Source organism: Geotrypetes seraphini, chromosome 2 (genome assembly GCF_902459505.1).
Source record: "Geotrypetes seraphini chromosome 2, aGeoSer1.1, whole genome shotgun sequence".
Taxonomy (NCBI): Eukaryota; Metazoa; Chordata; class Amphibia; order Gymnophiona; family Dermophiidae; genus Geotrypetes; species Geotrypetes seraphini.
In genome coordinates this window covers 120,524,087-120,547,623 of record NC_047085.1, presented here as the reverse complement: position 1 = coordinate 120,547,623, position 23,537 = coordinate 120,524,087, and the positions used below count along the sequence as shown (strand labels likewise).

The window sequence follows — 23,537 nt, the reverse complement described above, 5'->3', positions numbered from 1 at the left end:
CGGGGGACCCGCCAGGGTTGTCCTCTTTCGCCGCTTCTGTTTGTATTGGCCTTGGAACCCTTAGCCATTAAGATACACACTTGTCCTGATCTGCGGGGGATTAGGGTGGGGCGTACTGAGTGTCGCCTCACCCTCTTCGCTGATGACATCTTACTCTTTCTTGATCAGGCTCCCCTCCATCTGCCGATCGCTCTTCGCTTGGTAGCGCATTTTGGGATTCTTTCGGGCCTTCAGGTTAATTGTGATAAGTCTGCGGTATTACCTCTTGTAGGACTAGACTGGGAGCCATGGCATGCGCACTTACCTATCCCGCCGGTGTGTCAGCCCATGAGGTACCTGGGTATCTACCTTCATCCGGACCCCCGAGTTCTGTATAGGGCTAACATTCTGGACGCCATCAAGAAGATTGGACTCCTATGCGAGGCGTGGAGGGAACTCCCACTGTCGCTATTTGGCAGGGCTGCTCTCATTAAAATGGTTCTGTTGCCTAAAATTCTTTATCAATTACAAACTGTGCCTTTTTGGATCCTGCAACGGGACATTGGTAAGCTTCGCTCTATCTTTACCACCTTCTTGTGGCGTTCCCGTTCTGCCTGTATTAGTTATGCCAAGTTGACCCTACCTAAGGGTCAGGGTGGTCTTGGTCTACCTGATCTTAGAGTTTATAATGTGGCGGCTCTTATACGCTTTATTCATGAGGGGGTATCCGGATCCGCTCGGTTCTCTCCGCCGGGTTGGATGCTTGATTGGTGTGCACCTTTTCGGTTTTTGACTTTGTTGCACTCTCCTCGGGACCCCGTGAGTGGGAGAGGGGGATTGCCCTCTAAATTGAGGTTTTTGAGGCCGTTCTGCTTGGCGTGGCGGTGGTGGCGTAGGGTTCAGGGCAAAACACCCTTGGCGTCCCCATTTTTACAGTTGACGGGCAATCCTGCTTTTCCTTCTGGGCTAGGCTGTGGTCCCTTTACGTCTTGGGCTTCACGTGGGGCCTGTACCCTTTCTTCGATGATGGATGCTGATTCCGGTGCCTTTGCCTCCTTTGCGCAGTTCAAGGACCGTTGGGCCGTTCACAATACTCAGTTTTTTGCTTATTTGCAGGCCCGCCACTACTTCGATAGTCTTTCCCAATTACATGGTTCGGCATGGTTGTGTGGGACTCTGGATGATTATCTGTTGAGCATCCCGGCTTCCTTGGGGTCACTCTCTGTTTGGTACAAACTCGCTGGAGCTGCTCATTGGGAGGGCTTATTGACCCCTTTGCGGAATCAGTGGAACCGTGACCTTTTTACTTCCTACACACCTGAGGCCTTCCAGGAGCTTTTTTGGGTTCTCCAGGTCTTTGTGCGCTCGGCAGGAGACTCAGTTTCGGGTTCTCCATAGAGTCTATATTACCAAGCAACGGGGCATGCGGATGGGTTTGTGGGACGATGCTTTGTGTAGTAAATGTGGAGGGAGCCCTGGAACACTCTTGCACTCCTTTTTGGAATGCCCTCAGCTCACCCTGTGGAACACGTCTTTTGCACAGCTTCGCTTGGTCTTGCAGAGGGATTTGGAGTGGGACTATAAAACCCTGCTATTGGGGGACCAAACCTTGCTGGAATCTCAGGGACTAACGGAGCCTCAGAGGCGTTTCGTTTACCTGATCTTCTTGGCGGTCAAGCGTACTATTTTATTGCACTGGACAAGAGAGGGGCCCATTCCACAAGACAGTTGGCTGGCCCAGCTGTCTGATCTGGCTAGCTTTGAGCTTCAACATTACCGGCACTCGTTAAATCCTGAGCGGCTAGCATATAAGGCTCTTTGGAAAGAGTTTCTGCAGCTACCTTTGGTTGCCCGGTATAGGGGGGATAGGGGGAGACTGAATGGGGAGTGTGCTTGTGGTGTGTTTGTTGTTCTGGGTGTTGTTTGTTGTGGTGAGCAGTCCCTTGGACGGGGGAGCTGCTTTGGATGGCTGGTTTTTGTTGTTGCTTTCTTTATTATAAACTGTAGGGGGCCAACGGGGCACCTTTGGATGCTGCATTTTGAGTCTCTTCCCTCCTAAGGGGGGACCCTGGGGGGGCTTTTGGTATCTTTCTTTCCTCTCCGCTGGGACGGGATGAGCCTGTTTCGTACATTTTGTATTTGTAGTTCAATTTCTCCTGTTCCGGTGTGTGGGGGGGACGCTCTCCTCCTCGGCAATTCTTTTGTTCTTCTATATTCTTTGTGACACTTTCCCAGGTGCTGTTATGGATTTCTACTTTGTTTTTTGTACTTGCCCTTTGCCTTGGCACCTTTTGGTATATACGCCTCAGGCGTACCTGTTGTATTTGTATTTGTTGCCCTGTTCCCTTCTTAATAAATATGATTTTCAAAAAAAAAACAATCCTGGACGAAGAAAATCTGTGCGATCCCCATCAACATGGATTTACCAAGGGCAAGTCCTGCCAATCAAATCTAATTAGCTTCTTCGACTGGGTAACAAGACAACTGGATGCTGGGGAGGCTCTAGACGTTGTGTATTTGGACTTCAGCAAAGCTTTTGATAGCGTCCCGCACCGCAGGTTATTGAATAAGCTGAAATCACTAGGATTAGTGGGGACACTAACTGTATGGGTTAAGGATTGGCTCAGCGGTAGACTTCAGAGGGTGGTGGTAAACGGTACCCCCTCCAAAACATCAGATGTGGCCAGTGGAGTGCCACAGGGCTCGGTCTTAGGCCCGATCCTATTCGACATGTTCATAAGCGACACGACCCAGGGGCTTAGAGGAAAAGTATCACTGTTCGCCGACGCCGCCAAACTATGCAACATAGTAGGTCAAAACACTTTGCCAGATAGTATGATGCAGGACCTACTACTATTGGAACAATGGTCATCGACTTGGCAGCTCAGCTTCAATGCTAAAAAATGTAAAATAATGCACCTGGGTAGAAGAAACCCGTGCAGAACTTACACACTGAATGGCGAGACCTTAGCTAGGACCACGGCAGAACGTGATTTAGGAGTTATCATTAGTGATGACATGAAAACTGCCAATCAAGTGGAAAAGGCTTCCTCCAAGGCAAGGCAAATGATGAGTTGTATCCGTAGAGGTTTTGTCAGCAGGATGCCAGAAGTCATAATGCCATTGTACAGATCCATGGTGAGACCTCATCTAGAATATTGTGTTCAATTCTGGAGACCACATTACCGGAAAGATGTGCTAAGAATTGAGTCGGTTCAGCGAATGGCCACCAGGATGGTCTCGGGGCTCAAGGATCTCCCGTATGAAGTAAGGCTGAATAAACTGCGGCTGTACTCACTCGAGGAACGAAGAGAGAGAGGAGACATGATTGAGACGTTTAAATATATCACAGGCAAGATCGAGGTGGAAGAGGATATCTTCTGTCATATAGGACCCTCGTCTACCAGAGGGCATCCGCTGAAAATCAGGGGAGGGAGATTTCATAGTGATTCCAGAAAGTATTTCTTCACAGAACGGGTGGTCGATCGTTGGAACAAACTCCCTCTGCAGGTGATTGAGGCCAAAAGCGTGTCAGAGTTTAAAAGTAAATGGGATATTCACGTAGGATCTCTAAGGATGTAAAGGGGGGTGGGTCAGTTAAATCAAGGGGCTGGGTCATGAGAGTGGGCAGACTTGATGGGCTATGGCCCTTTTCTGCCGTCAACTTCTATGTTTCTAAAAAAATGGATTTGATTGATACTTAGTATCAACATCTCACTTTGCGGCCTGGCTTTTTGTGAGAGATTTGAAAATCAAACCATTATTGCTGTAGTTTTTGCTGGTATAAGGCAGGCAAAGCTGTAGTGTGAGTTTAGGAGATTGGAGCATAGGTGGCCAAAATCTTGGCAAGATGAAAAAAATAAAATAAAATAAAATAAATAGAAAGCATTTCTTCAAAATTTAGGAAGTGATATTTAGCTCATGGTGGTAAGCAGTTTGCAAGAATTCCCAGCTGCAGGCAAAACTAATCATAGAAACATGATGGCAGATAAAGGCCAAATGGCCCATCTAGTCTGCCCATCCGCAGAAACCATGATCTCTTTCTTTCTCTGAGAGATCCCACATGCCTATCCAGGCCTTTTTTTAATTCAGACACAGTCTCTGTCTCCACCACCTCTTCTGTGAGACTGTTCCAGGCATCTACCACCCTTTCTGTAAAAAAGTATTTCCTTAGATTACTTCGGAGCCTATCACCTCTTAACTTAATCCTATGCCCTCTCATTCCAGCTTCATTTCAATTGAAAGAGACTTGACTCATGCGCATTTATGCCACGTAGGTATTTAATCCCAGCTATATGTAGCTCCCAGCACTGACTATCTGGATAGGTCCACTGACCTGGAAGTTAATCAGGCACTGATCGATGTTCGTCACCATAAAGTTAGCACAGCTGCCTTGCTAGTCATGCTAGACTGTCAGCCTTTGACACAGTCAAACATTTGATGTTACTTGCTTGTGAGTCCTAACTTTCAGTGGAAATGTATTTAGGTGGTTTCATAATATCTTGGTTGATCATCAATAAAAATTAGTATGGTAGAAAGTTGATTCTATATAGTAGTTTGTGAAATCAGGTTCCATCTAATTTTTTAGTGTTACTAGAGATACACAGTGTTGTACACAAGTATGTAAAAGACACCCACCGCTCAATAGAGCTTACAATCTATCCAAGAAAGACAAGCAGGTTAAATATGGGATCTAGATAATTGAATTTTACTATACGAACATGGGCACTGAACAGATGAATAAGAGGTTACAAATGTCACCCAGAGCAATTCTACCATACTAAAATAGCAGTAACATCCACGAGTCAAGTAACAAGGACCTACTTAGGAAAACACAGCACCAAACACTACAAGGCATACTAGATCATCAGTAAACCTAGTGGAAAACTAAAGAAGCCAGATCAGTACAGATCCATTCTGCACAGTTAATACTAACAGAAAACTATGTCTCTCTCATATGTGTAGACCCTCTTACAGTAGACTCTCATACCGTAGAGAATAACTAACCACAAATTAAAACTAGAAACAGGTAGAAAAATAATAAATTGAATACCCAAGAAGCCACAATGAAACACAAGAGAAAAAGTGATATCCCCTTCTATTGTGCAAAATATAAAGATAGTAGACTAAATTTTAAACACTGACATATTACAGTCACTATATTAAAAGTTTAACATCTGTTGTGTATCTCTTCCTCCTTTTCATACACCCATGTTCAACATATCTCTCTCCCTTCCCTTGGTCCAACATCTCTCTTCTTCCTTCCCCTATGCAGCATTCTCTCCCTTGTCCCAACATTACTGCGCCTCTCCCATTATCCACCGTCTCTCACCCTCTTTTGTATCCTAGGTCAAACATCTCTCCCTTCCTCCATAATTTTTTATATTTCTTCCTATTCCCCAACATTTCTCCCTATTACCTCCTCTCCTTGCAGTCTGTCTGCAGTCTGTCTCCCTCCCCCCTACCACATGTAACATTTTCCCTTTCTTGCCTCTCTCCACCCCTTTTCAGTACCTCTCCCACCAATGTCGATGAATACAGGTTCATTAGTTATATGTGTTTTGAAAATTAACATGGCAATTTTGTAAGTTATTCTATGTGGGATGGGAAGCCAATGTGAATTCCTCAATAGCGGAGTAACGTGGTCGAATTTCTTGGAGCCTGTGATGACTTTGATAGCGGTGTTTTGAATGAGCTGAAGATGCCCGATTTCTTTCTGTAGTATCCCCTTGTACAGGGAGTTATAATAATTGAGTTTTGAAATCACAAATGAATGAATCAATGTGTTTAATAATGATGGTTCCAAAATATTTGCTATAGACCTGATCATTCTCAGTTTGTGGAAACAGCTTCTAACTACTGATCCTATTTGCATATGGTAAGTGAGTTTAGAGTCAATAATTATGCCTAGGATTTTTACCAAGTTAACATGGTTGATGGGAATGTTGTTGATGCAAATTTGTGAGGTTAGCTGAATACCCTCCTTCCAAGGGAAAAGGAGGCAGTTTGTTTTAGTGTTGCTAAGAGATAGATAAACAACTGGTAAAAAGAAAACATGCTATCTAACTTCAGGTTTATGTCATCTATCTCGTTATTGTTTGAAGGATCGATAGGAAGGATGATCTGCATGTGCACAGGCTGTAAAGCCTATTGATTAGCACAACGTCAGTAATGGGGCGAGGTAGATATTGAATAATAGTGGAGAGAGTATTGAACCTTGTGGAATTCCAAAAGTATTCGAGTATGTTTTGAAATGGAGTTATTAAAGAACACAGTGGAAGATTGATCCCTAAAGTAGGAGTTAAACCATTCAAGCAATTGGTTGGTAATTCCCACCAAAGCTAATCTTTTTAAAATTAATTGATGGTCGACAGTGTCAAAAGCCGCTGAAAGGTCCAATGATAGTACTCAGCTTAAAGTCTTGAAAAGATTTCAATGACTTCTCAACTAGCCTAGTGCAATTGCTCCTCTGAGTTTATAGAGGCTGCATATCCACATTAAACGTAGACGTTAGTTGCATAAGAGAAGTTTGAACCCCCTGAGTCTGTTAAAATGGAACGTGAGGCTGGACTCATTTAGAGCATTGGTCTTTGATCTAGGGGCTGCTGCGTGAGCGGACTGCTGGGCACGATAGACCACTGGTCTGACCCAGCAGCGGCAATTCTTATGTTCTTATTCCATATTGACACTAAAGTCACAACGGCTGGTTTCACCACCAAACCCTGACTTACAGAAGTTCCTCCAACTCCACTGGTTACTGTGAATTTGATTCCAAGTTGCATACCAGATGATCCAGCAGTAATAGGTGAAATGGCTAATGTGGTTTCTCCTCCACTGGAGAGAAAAATCGCTCTCTGTTCTCTGAGTGACTTACATTGTCCAAAATACTTCTGGGTCTCAGTGGAGCTGTTCTTGGCAGAGGGTTTAATAAATATTCCTCCCCACTATGGTTTGTGGTAACTCCTGCTACAGTGGACCCCATTAAACAACTGGCAATTTTTCCCATTAGACGAACACCATTCATCTCCAAAGTGATCTGGCCTGCCTTTGGAGCTCCACTGGAGTCTGGAAGAATCCCCCAGGTTTTCCCCATCGGGAGTCAGGAACCATGGGCAGGTAAACAAGACCAACAATGGAGATCATGGAGCTCAAACCTGGACACCCTTCTCATCCACCATCTTGGCCCTGGCCAAACCCATAACTTTTTCTTTCAAATACATGAGTCTAAAATTTTATTTCTAATTCAGGATTAAAGTGTTCATCTACCTTTCTGTCTGTGATGAGACCCACAGGTGGTTAATAACCTTTTAGAGCACATAACAAATCTTAAAACTGAATGATCACTCCAAGGAACACAGTGTCCTCTGCCAAACGTTTCATAATAGAAATACTTATAAATCTAATGTATGACCGGCTTTCAGTCTGACTACTAACTTGCTGCTCAAGCCCCAGCAAATGTATAGCTTCATTATTAGTCTGATGGTCTATGTGTAAATTAGAATTGCCAATAATTAACACTGGAATAATGTGTTCTATCAATTTGAGCAGGTCAAAAGCTGACCAGTCTGCAGGACAGTAGATCAAACAAAGAGATCAGCCACCAAAAGACAAACAGAGCTCCACCTTTCCCAGGAAAACTCGGAACAGTCTTGAATTTAAATCTTTCAGTTTTAGGAAAACATTACTTTTCTCCCACATTTGTTAATCCTAGGGTTTAGAAACTATTTGATTGAAAATAAATACGGTACATCAACATCAGAAAGCCAGGTCTTTGTTATACAACAAATATTAGGCTTATCATCAAGACAGTAAGTCAAGAATGATCTTTAGTCATCATGCATTCATACATAAAAATTTAATCTCAACTGTATTCACATGATTGGATATGAATATATGGATTTTGCCTTCTGCTCTCTTATCATATGCTCTCTTTTCTGAGACAAGAACAGTTGCCATATTGTATACATCTTGGCTACATGAATCATTAACTATACAGTATCGTATTTGATTTTCAAAGCCTACATGCATGCTCATACAAATTTAAGCAGTACAAAGGAAAAACTACTTACAAGTAATGTTCTAAATTAGCAAGCCCACCTAACCAAACAAGATTGCCTACTTAATAAAGGTAGATGCAAGAGCCAGGACAACATCTTACAAATAGTCAAAATAGTTAAATACTAGTGTTGACACATTAAAAAACTAGCATACAGAGCTTGAACACAAATGCTGCACAAAAATCTGTACTTGTTAATAGCTATAACATATTGAAAACAGGAATACCATATTCCCAAATGATCAGCACATTCGTCGAGTTCAGTAAATTAATTGACTTATTTAAAAGCAGTATACTATTCAAACTCCTCTTACCGACTTACAAGTGCATTTATTTTGCAGCCCCTCAGTATCTCATCTTTTTTTTCTCCCTACACTCCTCCCCAGAAACTCCATCAGATCAGGTAATTCATTCCTGCCTATACCGATTTTTTTCTCCACCACCAACCAGCTCCAGGATTTCCTTCATCCCATCATGCTGTTCTGTACACCACAACAGACTTGAGCCAGTATATCATTGTCTCTGGCCTTATTAAAATGTAGGCTAAAAAGCAGCCTCAAAAAAAAAAAAAAAAAAAAAAAGGTGGGCTTTAACTCTTAACCCCTTACTTACCTGTTCAGTAACCATGTTGTTTTGTTTCCATAATGAATGTAGCTCTCTAATCTCTTATTTGTTCTGATGGTCTCGAATAATAATAAGCTTTGCTGAGTAGGGGCTCTCTTACGTGTCTTGTGTACAGTGCAGTGTACATCTAGTACTGCTATAGAAATAAGTAGTAGTAGTAGTAGTAGTAGTATTAAAGCAGTACTAATGCAAAAGCGGCAAAGTCTGCCATTTCAGCAGCTGCTGAGTAGTATGAGTGAGCAGAGGGGGTATATTAACTTGATACAAAAAAACTGGAGGATTGGACGGTAAACAGATACCCAAATATTTAAACTGACCATCCAACCAACGCAAGGGAAAATCCATGCCCCACTGTCGCCGTAAGTCATCATCTGTAGCCAAAGCCTCTGACTTGTCTATGTTAAGTTTAAAGCCGGAGAAGTCCCCATATTCAGCGAAACCCTCAAGCAGAGTAGACAATGACAATTAGGGTCTCGTCAAGTGGTCCAGAATATCATCCGCAAAAAACAGCTATTTTAAAGGATTGGGTCCCAATATCCAGCCCCACAATATCAGGGTTAGAAAGGATGTCATGGATCAATGGGTCCAAAGTAAGAATAAAGAGTAACGGAGACAATGGACAGCCCTGCCTTGTTCCCCGACACACTGGGAATAAATCAGATAGAACACCGTTGACACAGGCCCATGCCCTCGGGTCTGAATAAAGTTATGGATAGCATCACTGAAGAATCCTGCGAGACCATATTTAGCTAAGACTCCAAAGAGGAAGTCCCAGTGAACCCTGTCAAATGCCTTCTCTGCATCAAAACTAATCAGCAGAGAAGGCGTATGAGTGAGATGTACTCTCTCCAAAGATAAAATCGAGCAAATATTTTTTAACTGCAGTTCTACCCCAGACAAAGCCCACCTGCAGCGCCGCGATCAAAGCAGGTAACAGTTTGGCCAAATTTTTGCCAGCAGCTTAGCCTCACAGCAAAGAAGGAATATAGGTCTGTAGGATTCCACCAAGGTGGAATCCCGGCCCAGTTTCGGAAAGACCACAATTTGAGCTTGTCTAAGTGTCATTGGCAAGGTCTGCTCCGCAGTCTGATGATTAAACAGTCCCAGTCGCGCACCGTATAATGTATAAATTAAGTCTGCTTACCTTCAAATCTTTGCTAAACAAAACTTCGGCTTTCACTTACAAATCATTGATTCCCTATACCTCAACCAGACTACTGAGGTCCAATGATCAACATTTACTAGTTATTCCCTCACTTAAAATTATTAACACATTGCGGCATTTCAACTTTTCTGTTACAGCTCCTCAAACATGGAATTCCCTCCCTATTTACTTAAGGGAAGAAAACAATTTGGATAAATTTAAGAGCAAACTAAAAAGCTTTCTTTTTAAGGATGCATTTAATAATTAGAAAGCCTGACTAGGAGTTTCATTCCAATCCCATAACTTCTGAGGTTCATTGTTCTTTCCCTTCCTATTGTTTTTTACCATAATTGTCTTCTCTTCAATTTGTATTTCTTTTCCAATCCTTTCCTCGTGCTTTATTATGTTTGTAAAGCTAGTCTTCAATATGTTTTGTAAGGTTTAGTTATCCGTTTGTTTTGTTGCCCTCTTAATTTTGTAATTTTACTGATATGTTCATTGCTTAGAATTTTGAATAAGCGATCAAATTTATAATAAACTTGAAACTTAAACATGGAGACTAGCAGATTCGAGATTTCCAGCCCCAGAATTATGTAGAACTTTGCCCAAAAGCCATCCATGCCAGGGGCCTTACCCAAAGAACTCTGCTGTATGGCCAGCAACAATTCCTCCTCCCGAATGGGAAGATTCAAGGCAATACAATCCTCTGAAATAATACATGGCAAATTCAGACTTAGACAGGTAAGTGTCACTGGACAATCCCATATCCAGGCCCTGAGCATATAAAGTGGTGATCTTGAAGTATTGGGAGCATAGAGGTTGCACAGCAACAGATCCACCCTATTAACCTTATCCCGGGCAATTATATAGCATCCCCCAGGATCTATGTGCTCATGAAACTTCTCAACTACCAAGCTCTTATGAAAAAGGATGATCTTGAAATAAGCGACAGATATCCCCATCCTGTGTAGAGACCTTACCCGGGTGGGAGTGGATACATAATACCCGAGATGATTGGCCTATACCACGAACTAGTCGTGCCAACATTGCCCCCATTTTATTACCATGCTTATATGTCTGGTACTGATGGTATTTGGCCGACTTTAAAGCCCTTTGATGAAGAAGCTTGTTCAATTGAAGCTGAATGGTCAACAATTGAGTTTTATTATCCTTGCTGGGAAGACGACCATAACAACGCGATGCTCCACAAGCTGCTTTTCTAAACGTAATATGGCTCGATCCTGGATCTTCTTTTTATGGCTGGAATAGGCAATAATCGCACCTCACAAAACCGCTTTTGCAGTTTCCCAAAACAGGGTAGGGGGCTCCCTATGTTGTGCATTGGTAAGTTGATAAGAAGCCCAACATCACTGAATATGTTCCTTGAACCTAACATCATGATATAAATCTAGCGGAAATCTCCAGTGTGGAGCTCCCACAGACTCCAAAGCAAAGGACAGCATGACCCAAACAAAGACGTGATCAGAAATCTCAGTGGGTCCTATACCTGCCTCCTGGACCTTTGGAAACAGCTCATCAGAGCAAGGAATATAATCAATACAGGAGTAGGTGTTGTGAGCTCTAGAACAGTGTGTATAATCTCTGTCCAAGGGATGCAACACTCAACAAATACCCAATAGGGTAAGGGAATCACAAAACAAAGGGACCCCTTTCGTGATGTCCAACCGGTCTGTCGCCCGGGGTGCAGACTTATCCACCGCTGGATCTTCCACCCTATTAAAATCACCCCCCACAATTAGAGGACAGGGATCTTGTTGAAATAAATGATGCTAAATGGATCCAAAAAAGTCCCTATCATAAGTATTGGGAGCATAGAGGTTGCACAGCAACAGATCCACCCCATTAACCTTATCCCGGGCAATTATATAGCATCCCCCAGGATCTATGTGTTCATGAAACTTCTCAACTACCAAGCTCTTATGAAAAAGGATGATCACCCCTGCCTTCCTGTGGCAGGCAGGAGCCTCAATGTTGTCACCAATCCACCAAGTATGGAGTTAGGAATGCTCATGTGAGGTCAGGTGTGTTTCCTGTTAAAAAGCTATAGAAGCTTTGTGTCTATTCAAGCTCTGTAATATCTTTTTCCATTTCATTGACGAGGGTATACCCCCCACATTCCAGGTAAAAAGTTTTAAATCCTTCGGACCTCCTACAGTTGGAGAAAAGCAGACTGGTCATATAAAAGAAACCAATAGAAAAATGGGGACCGTCCTAGCCACCAGGCCCCATTAAAACCAGTCAAAGACATCCTCTGGTGCCCCCCAGTCACTCCACATATTAGCGATAAAGATCCCAGTCACCCTCCATCCAAACCCTCCTCCCCCCTCCCCCCCCCGAGACCTCCCACCCCTCTCCAATCCATAAGCATTCCTTCTCCCCCTCATACAAGCCAACAAGTCGGCCAGGGACAACCCTATAACCCCCAACCCAAACCCGACCTCCCCAATGAACATGCAATATTTTCCATCAACCAAGGATAAATAGTGCAAACAGAAATAGCATCACAAGTCCCAAAAAACAGGATTCCCCCCCACCCCCCGAAACCTGCATATATATATATGAGGGCAACAGGAAGGGAGTGGTGAAGGAGGAAAAAGAGGTGGCCGACAGACTAAACATGTTCTTCTCGACGGTCTTTACAAGAAAAGACACATCCAACATGCCAGAACAGGAAAAAACTTCAAGGGGGATCAAGAGGGAAAATGCATGGAGGTAAGCCTCGAAGACGTACTCAAACAGATAGATAGATTAAAAACTGACAAATCTCCGGGCCCAGATGGAATCCACCTGAGAATACTGAAAGAGCTCAGAGACGAAACAGCAGATACTGCGGCAGATATCCTTGAGAACAGGGGTAATCCCGGAGGACTGGAGGATAGCGAATGTTACACCTATCTTCAAAAAGGGATCGAGAGGCGACCCAGGGAACTATAGACCGGTGAGCTTAACCTCAGTTACGGGGAAGATGGCCGAATCATTGATCAAGGAAAGTATCAATGAGCATTTAGAAAAAAATAATCTGATGAGAACAAGCCAGCATGGTTTCTGTAAAGGAAGATCATGCCAAACAAACCTCCTGCATTTCTTTGAGGGGATAAGCGAACAATTGGACAAGGGTGACCCCATAGACATCGTATATCTGGATTTCCAAAAAGCCTTCAACAAGGTACCTCATGAGCGTCTACTAAGAAAACTGTGGAGCCACGGAGTGGTAGGGGAAGTGCACAGATGGATCAGGAATTGGCTGGCGGACAGGAAACAGAGGGTAGGACTTAAGGGACAATATTCTGGCTGGAAAGGGGTCACAAGTGTTGTCCCACAGGGGTCAGTGTTGGGACCACTGCTGTTCAATATATTCATTAATGACCTGGAAACAGGGACGAAGTGCGAAGTTATAAAAATCGTGGATGACAAAAAACTCTCCAGTAGGGTCAGAACTGTTAAGGAATGCAAAGAACTACAAAGAGACCTGAACAAACTGAGTGATGGGCAAAAAGATGGCAGATGAGCTTCAAAGTAGAGAAATGTAAAGTCTTGCATATAGGGAAAGAGAACCCGATGTACAACTATATGATGGGAGGGAAGTTATTGGGGGAAGGCAACCTAGAAAAAGATTTAGAGGTATTGGTGGATAAAACAATGAAGTCGGTGGCACAATGCGCAGCGGCCTCAAGGAAAGCGAACAGAACGTTGGGCATTATCAAAAAGGGTATCACTACCAGAACGAAGGAAGTTATTTTACCACTGTATCGAGCGATGGTGTGCCCGCATCTGGAGTACTGCATCCAATACTAGTCGCCGTACCTTAAGAAGGATATGGCGACACTCAGGAGGGTCCAGAGAAGAGCGACAAGGATGATAAAGGGCATGGAAAACCTTTCATATGCTGAAAGGCTGGAGAAGCTGGGGCCCTTTACCCTGGAAAAGCGGAGACGTAGAGGCGACATGATCGAGAATTATAAAATCATGAAAGGCATAGAGGAGGTAGAGAGAGACAGATTCTTCAGACTAGCGGGGACAACAAAAACAAGAGGGCATTCAGAAAAATTGAAAGGAGACAGATTCAAAATGAATGCTAGAAGTTCTTCTTCACTCAGAGGGTGGTGGACACCTGGAATGCGCTCCCAGAGGAGGTGATAGGTCAGAATACAATATTGGGTTTCAAAAAGGGATTGGATGTCTTCCTGAAGGAGAAGGGGATTGAAGGGTACAGATAGAGGATAACTATACAGGATAGTAAACGAATAGGGAATAAACGATTTAGGTGAAGGATCACTTGCAGGCCATGGACCTGGGGGGCTGCCGCAGGAGCGGACTGCTGGGCATGATGGACCCCTGGTCTGACCCGGCAGAGGCAGTGCTTATGTTCTTATATGCTACAAAGATAAAGATATTAGAGCAACTAAGCTAAAGCCCAGCCAGCATCTACCACAAAGGAGATCAAAGGCACTCCGGCCAAGAAGACCCAGAGTAACCCAGGCTACTAGTGGTAAAATTCCCGCTAAACATTCTCACTCCCCAAACAACCCCCCAACCCCTGCCCAACCAAACACACTCAATTAGGGAATCTGCAAACCGAAGGTCCCATCACTATACACTCTCACATGCATCCCCACCCCCCGGGCCACACCTAGCAGAATCTGGAAAGGGCCCCCAAGTAAACAAAAGATCCCAAGCTTACCAACCCTGGCCCAGCACACATCCACACAGCCTAACTTCAGACACACAAGATAGAAGAAGGGAAAGCAGAGCCATTCACACCCACATTCATCACCCCCCTATGAAGCTGTGCCACATAGCCTGAAAATAAAAATGAAAGGCCAAGTTATAAGGAGGGTAGACATGCTAACGTCCACAAATAAAGATACAAGAGGAGATAATACCTCTAACCAATAGTCACCATACTACCCCAACATCAGTAAAGAAAACTTTACACTAAAGGAACCAGAACCCAGCTCACACAAGCCCCAAGTCAAAACAGTATCTGTAGACCTGACTTCAGTGAGGCCGGGAGCCAAAAGGAAAACGCTGGCTTCCAAGCTGCCCCTCAAACTTCAGCCCTCCGCTCTAGAGGGCCTCTCATCTGGCAGAATGTGGTGTGTAGAAATATATTGTAGTGCTTCAGAAGGATTGGAAAAATTTGCTGTTTGCCCTGATGGTGCAAGTGTAGCTTTGCCAGGTATAACAACGTGAACGACACCTTGGCCCGAGCCAGTTGTGAGCAAAGAGGTGTGAAAGCCTTTTGCCGATTCACAATGCCGCTGGAGAAGTCCTGGAAGCATAGAATCTTGTGGGACTGGTATTCCAAGGATTTCCCAGAACGAAGCGCTCGCAGGATCATTTCTTTGTGGGCATAATTTAACAGGTGGAAAATGACTGCCCGAGGCTACCAATTAGGGTCCAGACAGGCCCCCAACCGATAGGCCCGTTCCACCCTCAAAGGGCTTGCATCTTGGGGTAAATCTAGGTGCGTAAACAGCTGTCTCTAGCATGCCCCGCAGATCTTTATCTGTTATCGTCTCCAGCAAGCCGATGAGTCGTAAGTTGGTTTTGGCGACTTCTGTTTTCAAGGTCATTGACCTTCTCCTCCAACTATTGACATACATTGTGAAGGTGCTGATTCTCCACCTTGAGCTGCCCCGTGTCCGTTTTCAATAAGTCGATGCATTGTCCGATTGCTTCCATGTCCCGGTTGAGATCTGCCACACTATCTCCCACATCCGTCAGCTTTTCCAGGATCAGTTTAAGCTGGCGATCCAATGAACCCTCGACCGACGCTGAGATTTCTGTCATTACTTCAACAATCCATACTGCTCTCGCTTGCGGTGACGTTGGCGCAGCTCCCTCCCTCCGCCACCTTGCTTTCACCTCTGCGGAGCTATTTCATTGCCATAGAGCCCCAATCGCCACACCACAGGAGCCAGGTACAGTCCCAACAGGATCAAGGTAGTTGATATGGAAAAAGGAGGCAATTGTAGTGATAGGAGAGGTTGGGTTTGGGTAGGCCAGAGAGGAGCTAAGCAGTTCAGCAACCACTTAGCACCAAAGCATCACATGACCCCCCCCCCCCCTAGTTTCACACATTTACCAACATTAATCCACATACAGTACACATATGAAGGGAAGGAAAGGGATTTTATATTTAGCTTATTCCTTTTTCAATTGTAGCTTGAAACAAGTTACATTTTGGTACAATAGGTATTTTAATGTGGGCTGAGAACCAGGAGAACTGCGTTTGGGTCCCATTGTTGCTCCTTCTTACTCTAGGCAAGTCACTCAATCCTCCATGTAATTTCACTGAGTGTCTTTCTATCTTTTGAAGGAGTGAAAAATCAATTCACTTTCAGCCATTCTATACCACTCAGGATTTTGTAGATCTCAATCATTATCTCCCCTCAGCCATCTCTTTTCCAAACTGAAAACCCTTAACCTCTTTAGCCTTTCTTCATATGAGAGAAGTTCTATCCCCTTTATCAATTCTGATTATTCTTCTTTGAACCTCTTCTAATTTCGCTATTGGTTTTTGAGATACGGCTACCAGAACTGAACACAATATGCAAGGTGAGGTCACATCATGAAGCTATACCGAGGCACTATAATATTCATTTCCTAATCATTTCTAGCATCTTGTTTATTTTATTTGGCCACCGCCACACACTGGGCAGAACATAAGAATTGCCTTACTGGGTCAGACCAATGGTCCATCAAGCCCAGTAGCCCGTTCTCATGGTGGCCAATCCAGGTCACTAGTACCTGGATACATGCTTTCCCTTTATAAAATACTTGCTTTTTCTACATAGACCAGCTACATTTGCTTACAGTGGTTAGTTATATAAAACTCATGTTATCTAGCTGTAAGCCAGCACAGACTGAAGCTACAGGGAAACCTTAGACTTGCAGCAAAGCAGAAAACAATTTAAACAGGACTGATAAAATCCTCAGATGTAACCCTCCCCCCACCTGCCAGGAGCCTCAGCTTAACCCTTACTTTAACTGGCCCCAGAAGAATAGGATCAAAGCACTCAGATTTCAGATCCTAGCCCACCCCATCCCAGAACAACAAAGCTCCACCAGAGCAACTACTGTATGAGAAGAAGCAACCTGGATCTAATTAAGAGAGAATGACTAAAAGCTCATAATGCCTACAGAACATATATAAATAATAATTTAGAGCATATTTATTTAAAGATCCAAAGAATGAAAGCATGACTAAATTTTTTTTTTTTTTTTAAAAGTCATACTAGAGCAAGGGTAGGCAATTCCGGTCCTTGAGAGCCGGAGCCAGGTCAAGTTTTCAGGATATCCACAATAAATATGCATGAGATAGATTTGCATCTCAAGGAGGCAGTGCATGCAAATCCATCTAATACATATTTATTGTGGATATCCTGAAAACTTGACCTGGCTCCGGCTCTCGAGGACCGGAATTGCCTACCCCTATACTAGAGTATTAGAAGGGTGTACTAATTTGAGAACCAGGGGGACCAGGTTCAATCCCCACTGTGGCTCCTTGTGATTCTGGACAAGTCACTTAACCATCTCCCCCCCTCCCCCCCGCTCCTCCTCCCGGTTCAGCCGCGTCGATTGTAACCACAGAAAGGCTGTAGCAAATCCCATCCCCATCACCTTTACCTCTCAGTGTAATAGTCACAATAGTAGCATACTGTAACTATAAAAGCACCTTTTCTCTCTCCCCAATAAATGGGCACAGTGAAAATGGAACATGAACATCATAAAGAAATGTGTAGTTAGACCAAATAAATCTATCACACAACAGAGTACAAATTCGTATTTAAAGCAACGCCTCCAGAAGTAAACTTCATGTGCTAAACTGATTAAAACGTGCCGAGGCACTTTGTAACTATTTTGATGATCATCGCAAGGGTGTTGTAACCCTTTTTTGCACAGGAAAGCAGGACAGACAATATTTAAAATGAAATGCAACTGAAGGAATAGCGATTATTTAGTGCGGGGGGGGGGGGGAGTCATCTTTCCTTTTCTGTTCAGGTTACAGAGAGAGTGGAAAACCTAGCCGTGCTGTGAAAAGTGTAGTTACTTACCTGTAACGTAGGTTCTCCGTGGACAGCGGGATAGCCAGCCGGGAGCTGACGGGACCTCCCCCCATACGTGGCTGACTTCATCCCGCTTGTCCTAGGAGAAACGAGTCACACGTGGGGGTGAAACGTGAGGCAATTACGTGGACGTCCCATCAGCGACGGTGACGCTTACCTCTGCGTGCCCTGCCCTCCAGCCGCCGGACCGAAGCGCTTCTCTCCCCGGAAGCTGGTCTGTGAAACTCCTGGGCTGCGAAATAGCCGCTCCTGGCAGATCTTCTGGGGATCACGTTGCTGCCTTCCTTGCTGTTCCGGCTCTTCTCCCCAACGGCCTGTAATAAGCGGTCCAAGAGAGTCCGCCGTCCGTTCTGCTCCACGTCGCTGTCCCAGTGGCTGCCCCAAGCCGAGGTCGCCAGTAGCAGGAAGCAGATGATTACCCGAGCGTGACTTTTCCTAGAGCCCCGCATCTCTCTCTCTGTCAGCCTTGAGAAGAAAGGGGGGGGGGGAGGGGGAGAGAGACACAGACGGTTACAGCAGCTAGCCCCTAGCCATGCCAAACTTCAGGGTTTCCCCTCATTACCTGGGGCCAGTCACTCTGCCCCTTTTGGAAAACCAGAGATGAAAAAGTTAACAAAAAAAACACAAAACCCCGAACTCTTGCTCGAAGGTAACTTTGTAGAAGGGCTTAACACTCTGACCAGATTCTGACATTCAAAAGGCAATTAGCACATTTCTCTATTTTTTTTTTTTTCCAACCCCAGTCCATCCAACTAGCTAATACTCCTCCTGGGACACATTTATTCGAAGCCACTAATGGCATGTCAAGGACTATCCGCCCCTGATTAACTCTCCACCCACAGGGCTGCTTCCCATTCCACCTCTCCGAGACCCCCTTAAAGGGCACATTTACAACCACTGATTAAAAAACCACCACCAACAAAAGTACAGGGAAAAAGACACTCATTCTCCCGGACTGCATTCGAGCACAAAGCAGCATAACTCCAATGCTGTACACATGAAAGCCCTCGTCTGAGAAATCCAGATTAAACTGCAGGTTTGCCATGAAATGGTTAACTGTTGTTTAAAATAAGCCTTAGTTGCTAATTATTCTCAAACTATACACATTTCACTAATCCTGCAACCTCCTATGAGTTTTACATGAGGCTAGATGGGAACACATTACGACTATCCATACAGTTTAAAAATCGTCCTTATAAACATATCATTACACTACATATTCAGTGTATCAAAAACATTTTTTAAACCCTCAGTTTGATACAACAGTTAATAGCAGTTTTAATTGTAGAACCAATTGTATAGAGTTTTGGACTGCATGTCACAATTATTTTATATATATAATAAAGGTAAAAATTATCTGGGAAACTTTCTAAACATTACAATGATGTAGCTAATGTGTCTTTGACGTCCCACACTTTTTCATTTATTTGTTCTAATAGTTCTTGCTTAATATATTTTCAGAAAGTATAACCCAAAGCAGGAATAGCAACGCCTGCTTTTGTTTACCTGGCTTTTAAAATTGTTTAAGGAGCTTACCTTTAAGTCCAGAGAAAATCCTGTTTGGAACCTGAAAAGTCCCCCGAGCTCTCTTATCCTTCACAGAAGGGGAATGGACAGGAGATCTCTTCAGTATGGCTCTTACTTGAGTGATGCTTTTAGCTTCCATTCACCTTGTCTTATATATATGTTCAGTATGTGCTTGTTCAATTGAATACTATCGACTTTAGGTGGGTGGCTGGCAATGAAAACAGCTTCAGTAATTCATTCTTCGACTAACCCATGGTTCTTCCTGGCACACTCACCTTCACCCTTTTCCCTAGTGGATCACACTGAGAGCCATCAATTAAAGTAGCTCTGATCTATTTGTAAAATTAGATTTCCTTGTAGTGGAAGATGTGGGTATGTCTGCTGACTCAAAAAACAAAACAAAAAAAAGATACTAGTCAAACCTTGGATTGCAAGTAACTTGGTTTGCAAGTGTTTTACAAGACTAGCAAAACATTTTATTAAATTTTAACTTGATATACAAGCAATGTCATGCAATACAAGTACATACAGTATGCACGTGTCACATCATCATAACTGAGCCGATGGTTCTTCTCTCTCTGACACTGCAGGAGTGTAGTGACTGTTCAAAATGAGCGAGGTCTTGCAATACAAGTATGTATATCATTTTGTATTAAAGTTTTGGGGTTGTGGAATGAATCGTCTGAATTTCCATTATTTCCAATGGGGAAATTTGCTTTGATATACGAGTGCTTTGGATTACAAGCATGCTTCTGGAACGAATTATGCTCGCAAACCAAGGTTTGACTGTACTTGGGAACTTACCGGAATCCCTTTGACCTGGCATCATATATATGGATAAAAGAAAAAAAAATCACAATTTTAAAATCAGAAGGTATCAAAGACAGAGAATAGAGATGCCATAATCTTCAAGGGAAAACTCAGACTTACTGGCATATGACTGGAATGAACTGTGGGTGTGGCTTGCCATTTTTTATAATCATTAAATGAGTCTATACATATTTTAAAATAGAATTATTTGGTGTTACAGCTGTCGGCAACATCACAAAGCATCTATAGATCCTATTTATGTAAGGATATTTATTTATTATCAGATCATTATTATAGACCTGTAAAACAGGGAAGTTGTAAGATACATAAGAAAGATGTTTGTTATCCAAAAGTCTCCATTCTGTGCCAGAAACTGAATGTGATCAGGAGGAAACGTTTTTTTACACACAGCTGTTCTCTGAGAATATTACAGCATTATGATCTCTAGAAGGGGCTCTTTTTTTTTTTTAATAATCAGTGCTGGGGAGCCTAGCAGTGAATCAGAAAAGTTGAGATCCTCTCCAACATGCTCTGGCATACCGGTGAAGTTTATTCCTGTTATGACATGAGCAAAATTATCCATTTGGAGCCTCTACTCTATAGGAACAATAAGCGGACTAGATATTTTTAAAACCAAAATAAAATGATAGTTTTTAATCACAAAAATTCCTATATAATTATGAAGCTCTCTGTCCTCCATTTTTTTAAATGTTATTTCTCAAATGTTATCTCCATGGACTCATAGTTTAATTACACAACTCAAATTGGAAGCGTACATTTATGTGTAATTCTATATTAGCAACTTCAGAGTTCTGGTTATTTCAGGAAACATTTTTATAGAAGTATAGGACTGATTTTCCTAAAATATATTTCTCTGTTTATATACAATAGGCAATTACTTGGAACAGGTGTTATTTGTCAGCTCCATTACCCTATGCAGATGCACAGCTAGGTGGCATGTTGCATACGTATAGCATGGAGTGATGCCAATGGAAGGAAGTCCAGTCATGTTAAAGAAGCAAATCAGAATTCTTGGTGCATCTTGCTGGACAGCAATTTGAGGAAGGTGAGCAAGGTGGCAGCTTTCCTGAGAGGATATATCCACCTGTTAAGTAGTTAAGCTAGTGCAAAGTATTAAAGTGCCTATAAGTTTAATGTGCCCGCAAAGGCCATTAAGAATGCTCAAAAATTAGCATACTGTACACTTATCTCAAGAAAGATATAGGGCTCCTTTTACTAAGGTACGGTACTGTTTTTAGTGCATGCAGCATTTTAGCGCACGCTAAATCCGTGCTACGCTTCTAGAACTAACGCCAGCTCAATGTTGGCTAGTGCACGCTATTCTGCGCGTTAAGGCCCTAACGCACCTTTATAAAAGGAGCCCATAGTGGCTCTAGAAAAGGTTCAAAGAAGAGAGACCAAGATGATAAAGGGGATGGAACTCCTCTCGCATCGGGAAAATTTAAAGTAGCTCTTAAAGCTTTTTTATATAGAGATGCCTTTGAACAATGATCTAATCTCCTACTTTCCTCTCTCTCCATTCCGTGCGGATAATCAACAGTTTGAATAAAACTCCTACCCCTCCCCTTTGTTCTATCCTTCTTTTTTCTTTTCTTTCCTTTACTATACCTTATTGTAGTTCACCCTTAGTCCTTTTGTGCCATGTTAGTCCATTCTGTCTTTGTATCTGATAATATGTATTTTTGTTGTGTACCCCCTGATTTTAAATATTTTGTATAATTGCTTAGTATTATGATAGGCGATATATCTAAAAACCATTAAACTTGAAACGCTAAAGTGGTTAGGGCTCTTCATCTTGGAAAAGAGACGAGGGGAGATGTGATTGAAGTCTACAAAATCCTGAATGGAGTAGAACGGGTACAAGTGGATTGATTTTTTCACTCCGTCATACATTACCAACACTCAAGAGGAGAAAATATTTTTTCACTCAGAGAATAGTTAAGCTCTGGAACGCAATGCCAGAGGTTGTGGTAAGAGTGGATAGCGTAGCTGGTTTGAAGAAAGGTTTGGACAATTTCCTGGAGGAAAAGTTCATAGTCTGTTATTGTCAAAGACATGGGGGAAGCCACAGCTTGTCCTGGATCAGTAGCATGAAATGTTGCTACTCTTTGGGTTTTGGCCAGGTACTAGTGACCTGGATTGGCCATCGTGAAGACAGGCTACTGGATTTGATGGATCATTGGTCTGACCCAGTAAGGCTATTCTTATGTTCTTATGAAAGTTCTCAGCCCAACCAACTTCCTAAATTCTGAGTGTTATTTTGCCTCTGTAGCTGAAAAGAGTGTTATTTTATTTTGCAAAGTGCCAATTTGCAGAATTATAATGCTATATTTTTTTGACATTATTTCAGGTCAACAAAAAATATGAAGTTCCTGTTCCTGCAGAAGAAAACACCTAAGGAAATCTATGAATGTATCATGCAAACATTGAGTGACAAATGCCCATCATACTCCGCAGTGAAGAACTGGTGTGCAAACTTTCAGTATGAAGATTTAAAAACCAAAAATGCAGCAAGGTCTAGGAGGCTTTAAATAGTGTCAGCTTTTGAGTTGTTGATCATGTCCATGACTTGATTTTGACAGATTGGCAAATATCGGCTAAAACAATTGTTGAGACACTACAGATATCCAGGGAATGTGCTGGGTGTATAATCCACAAGCAGCTGGGTATGCAGAAGCTGTCAGCCAAGTGGGTGCCCAAATGTTTTAATGTTGATGAGAAATGACATCATGTGGATAATTCTAAGTTGATTTTGCAGCATTTTCAGTGAACTGGTGCCAATTTTTTGGAATGACTAGTTACTCTTGATGAAACATGGTTATGCCACTATGATCCTGAGACAAAACAAGAATCCATGCAATGGCGGTACTCAGGTTCTCCAAGGCCAAGAAAATTCAAGACCCAAAAGTCAGCAGGAATGGTCATGGCCACAGTGTTTTGGGATCAGAAAGATATAATGACTGACTATCTTCCAAGGGGCCAAACAGCTAGGCCTGGAGTCTGAAAAAGCCACCAAAGGTTAGTTGCTGGCAGGTGCCTAGATCGTGCCTACTGGCATCTAACTTAAGGGTTTTAATTAGTTCTAAATGGTGTGATAATTGATCATGCTATTAAAAACCAATTAAAACCTAATCAAAAACCTTGTATAGCTCCCCATTTGCCAGATTATATATTAATAATACTTTTTCAGAGCGATTTCGTCTGGAGAGGGGAGTTAGACAGGGATGTCCATTATCTCCTTTACTGTTTGATATTGTTTTGGAACCCTTGTTATTAGCAATTC

At 42.9% G+C, this 23,537-nt stretch overlaps 1 protein-coding gene and 1 long non-coding RNA gene across 4 annotated transcripts in view; one reads left to right on the top strand and one right to left on the bottom strand.

Annotated features, from left to right (window-relative positions):
* The window catches only part of ALKAL1 (ALK and LTK ligand 1), a 39,286-nt gene extending 19,586 nt beyond the window's left edge, over positions 1–19,700 (bottom strand). Inside the window, exons 1-2 of one of the 3 annotated variants that reach the window (XM_033929537.1) lie at positions 19,433–19,563; positions 18,054–18,361 (exon numbers count right to left, since the gene is read on the bottom strand). In XM_033929537.1, coding sequence (XP_033785428.1) covers positions 18,054–18,345 — 292 coding nt within the window. In that variant the 5' untranslated portion in view covers positions 18,346–18,361; positions 19,433–19,563. Of the gene's footprint in view, positions 1–18,053; positions 18,378–19,432 lie in introns of those variants that run through there. The other 2 variants (XM_033929538.1, XM_033929535.1) reach the window with 2 other exon arrangements.
* LOC117353530 lies at positions 18,412–23,122 on the top strand. Its single transcript, XR_004537969.1, has 3 exons — positions 18,412–18,545; positions 21,125–21,299; positions 22,605–23,122. It is a non-coding gene; the product is annotated as an uncharacterized LOC117353530 (long non-coding RNA).
* The last annotated feature ends 415 nt before the right edge of the window (positions 23,123–23,537 follow it).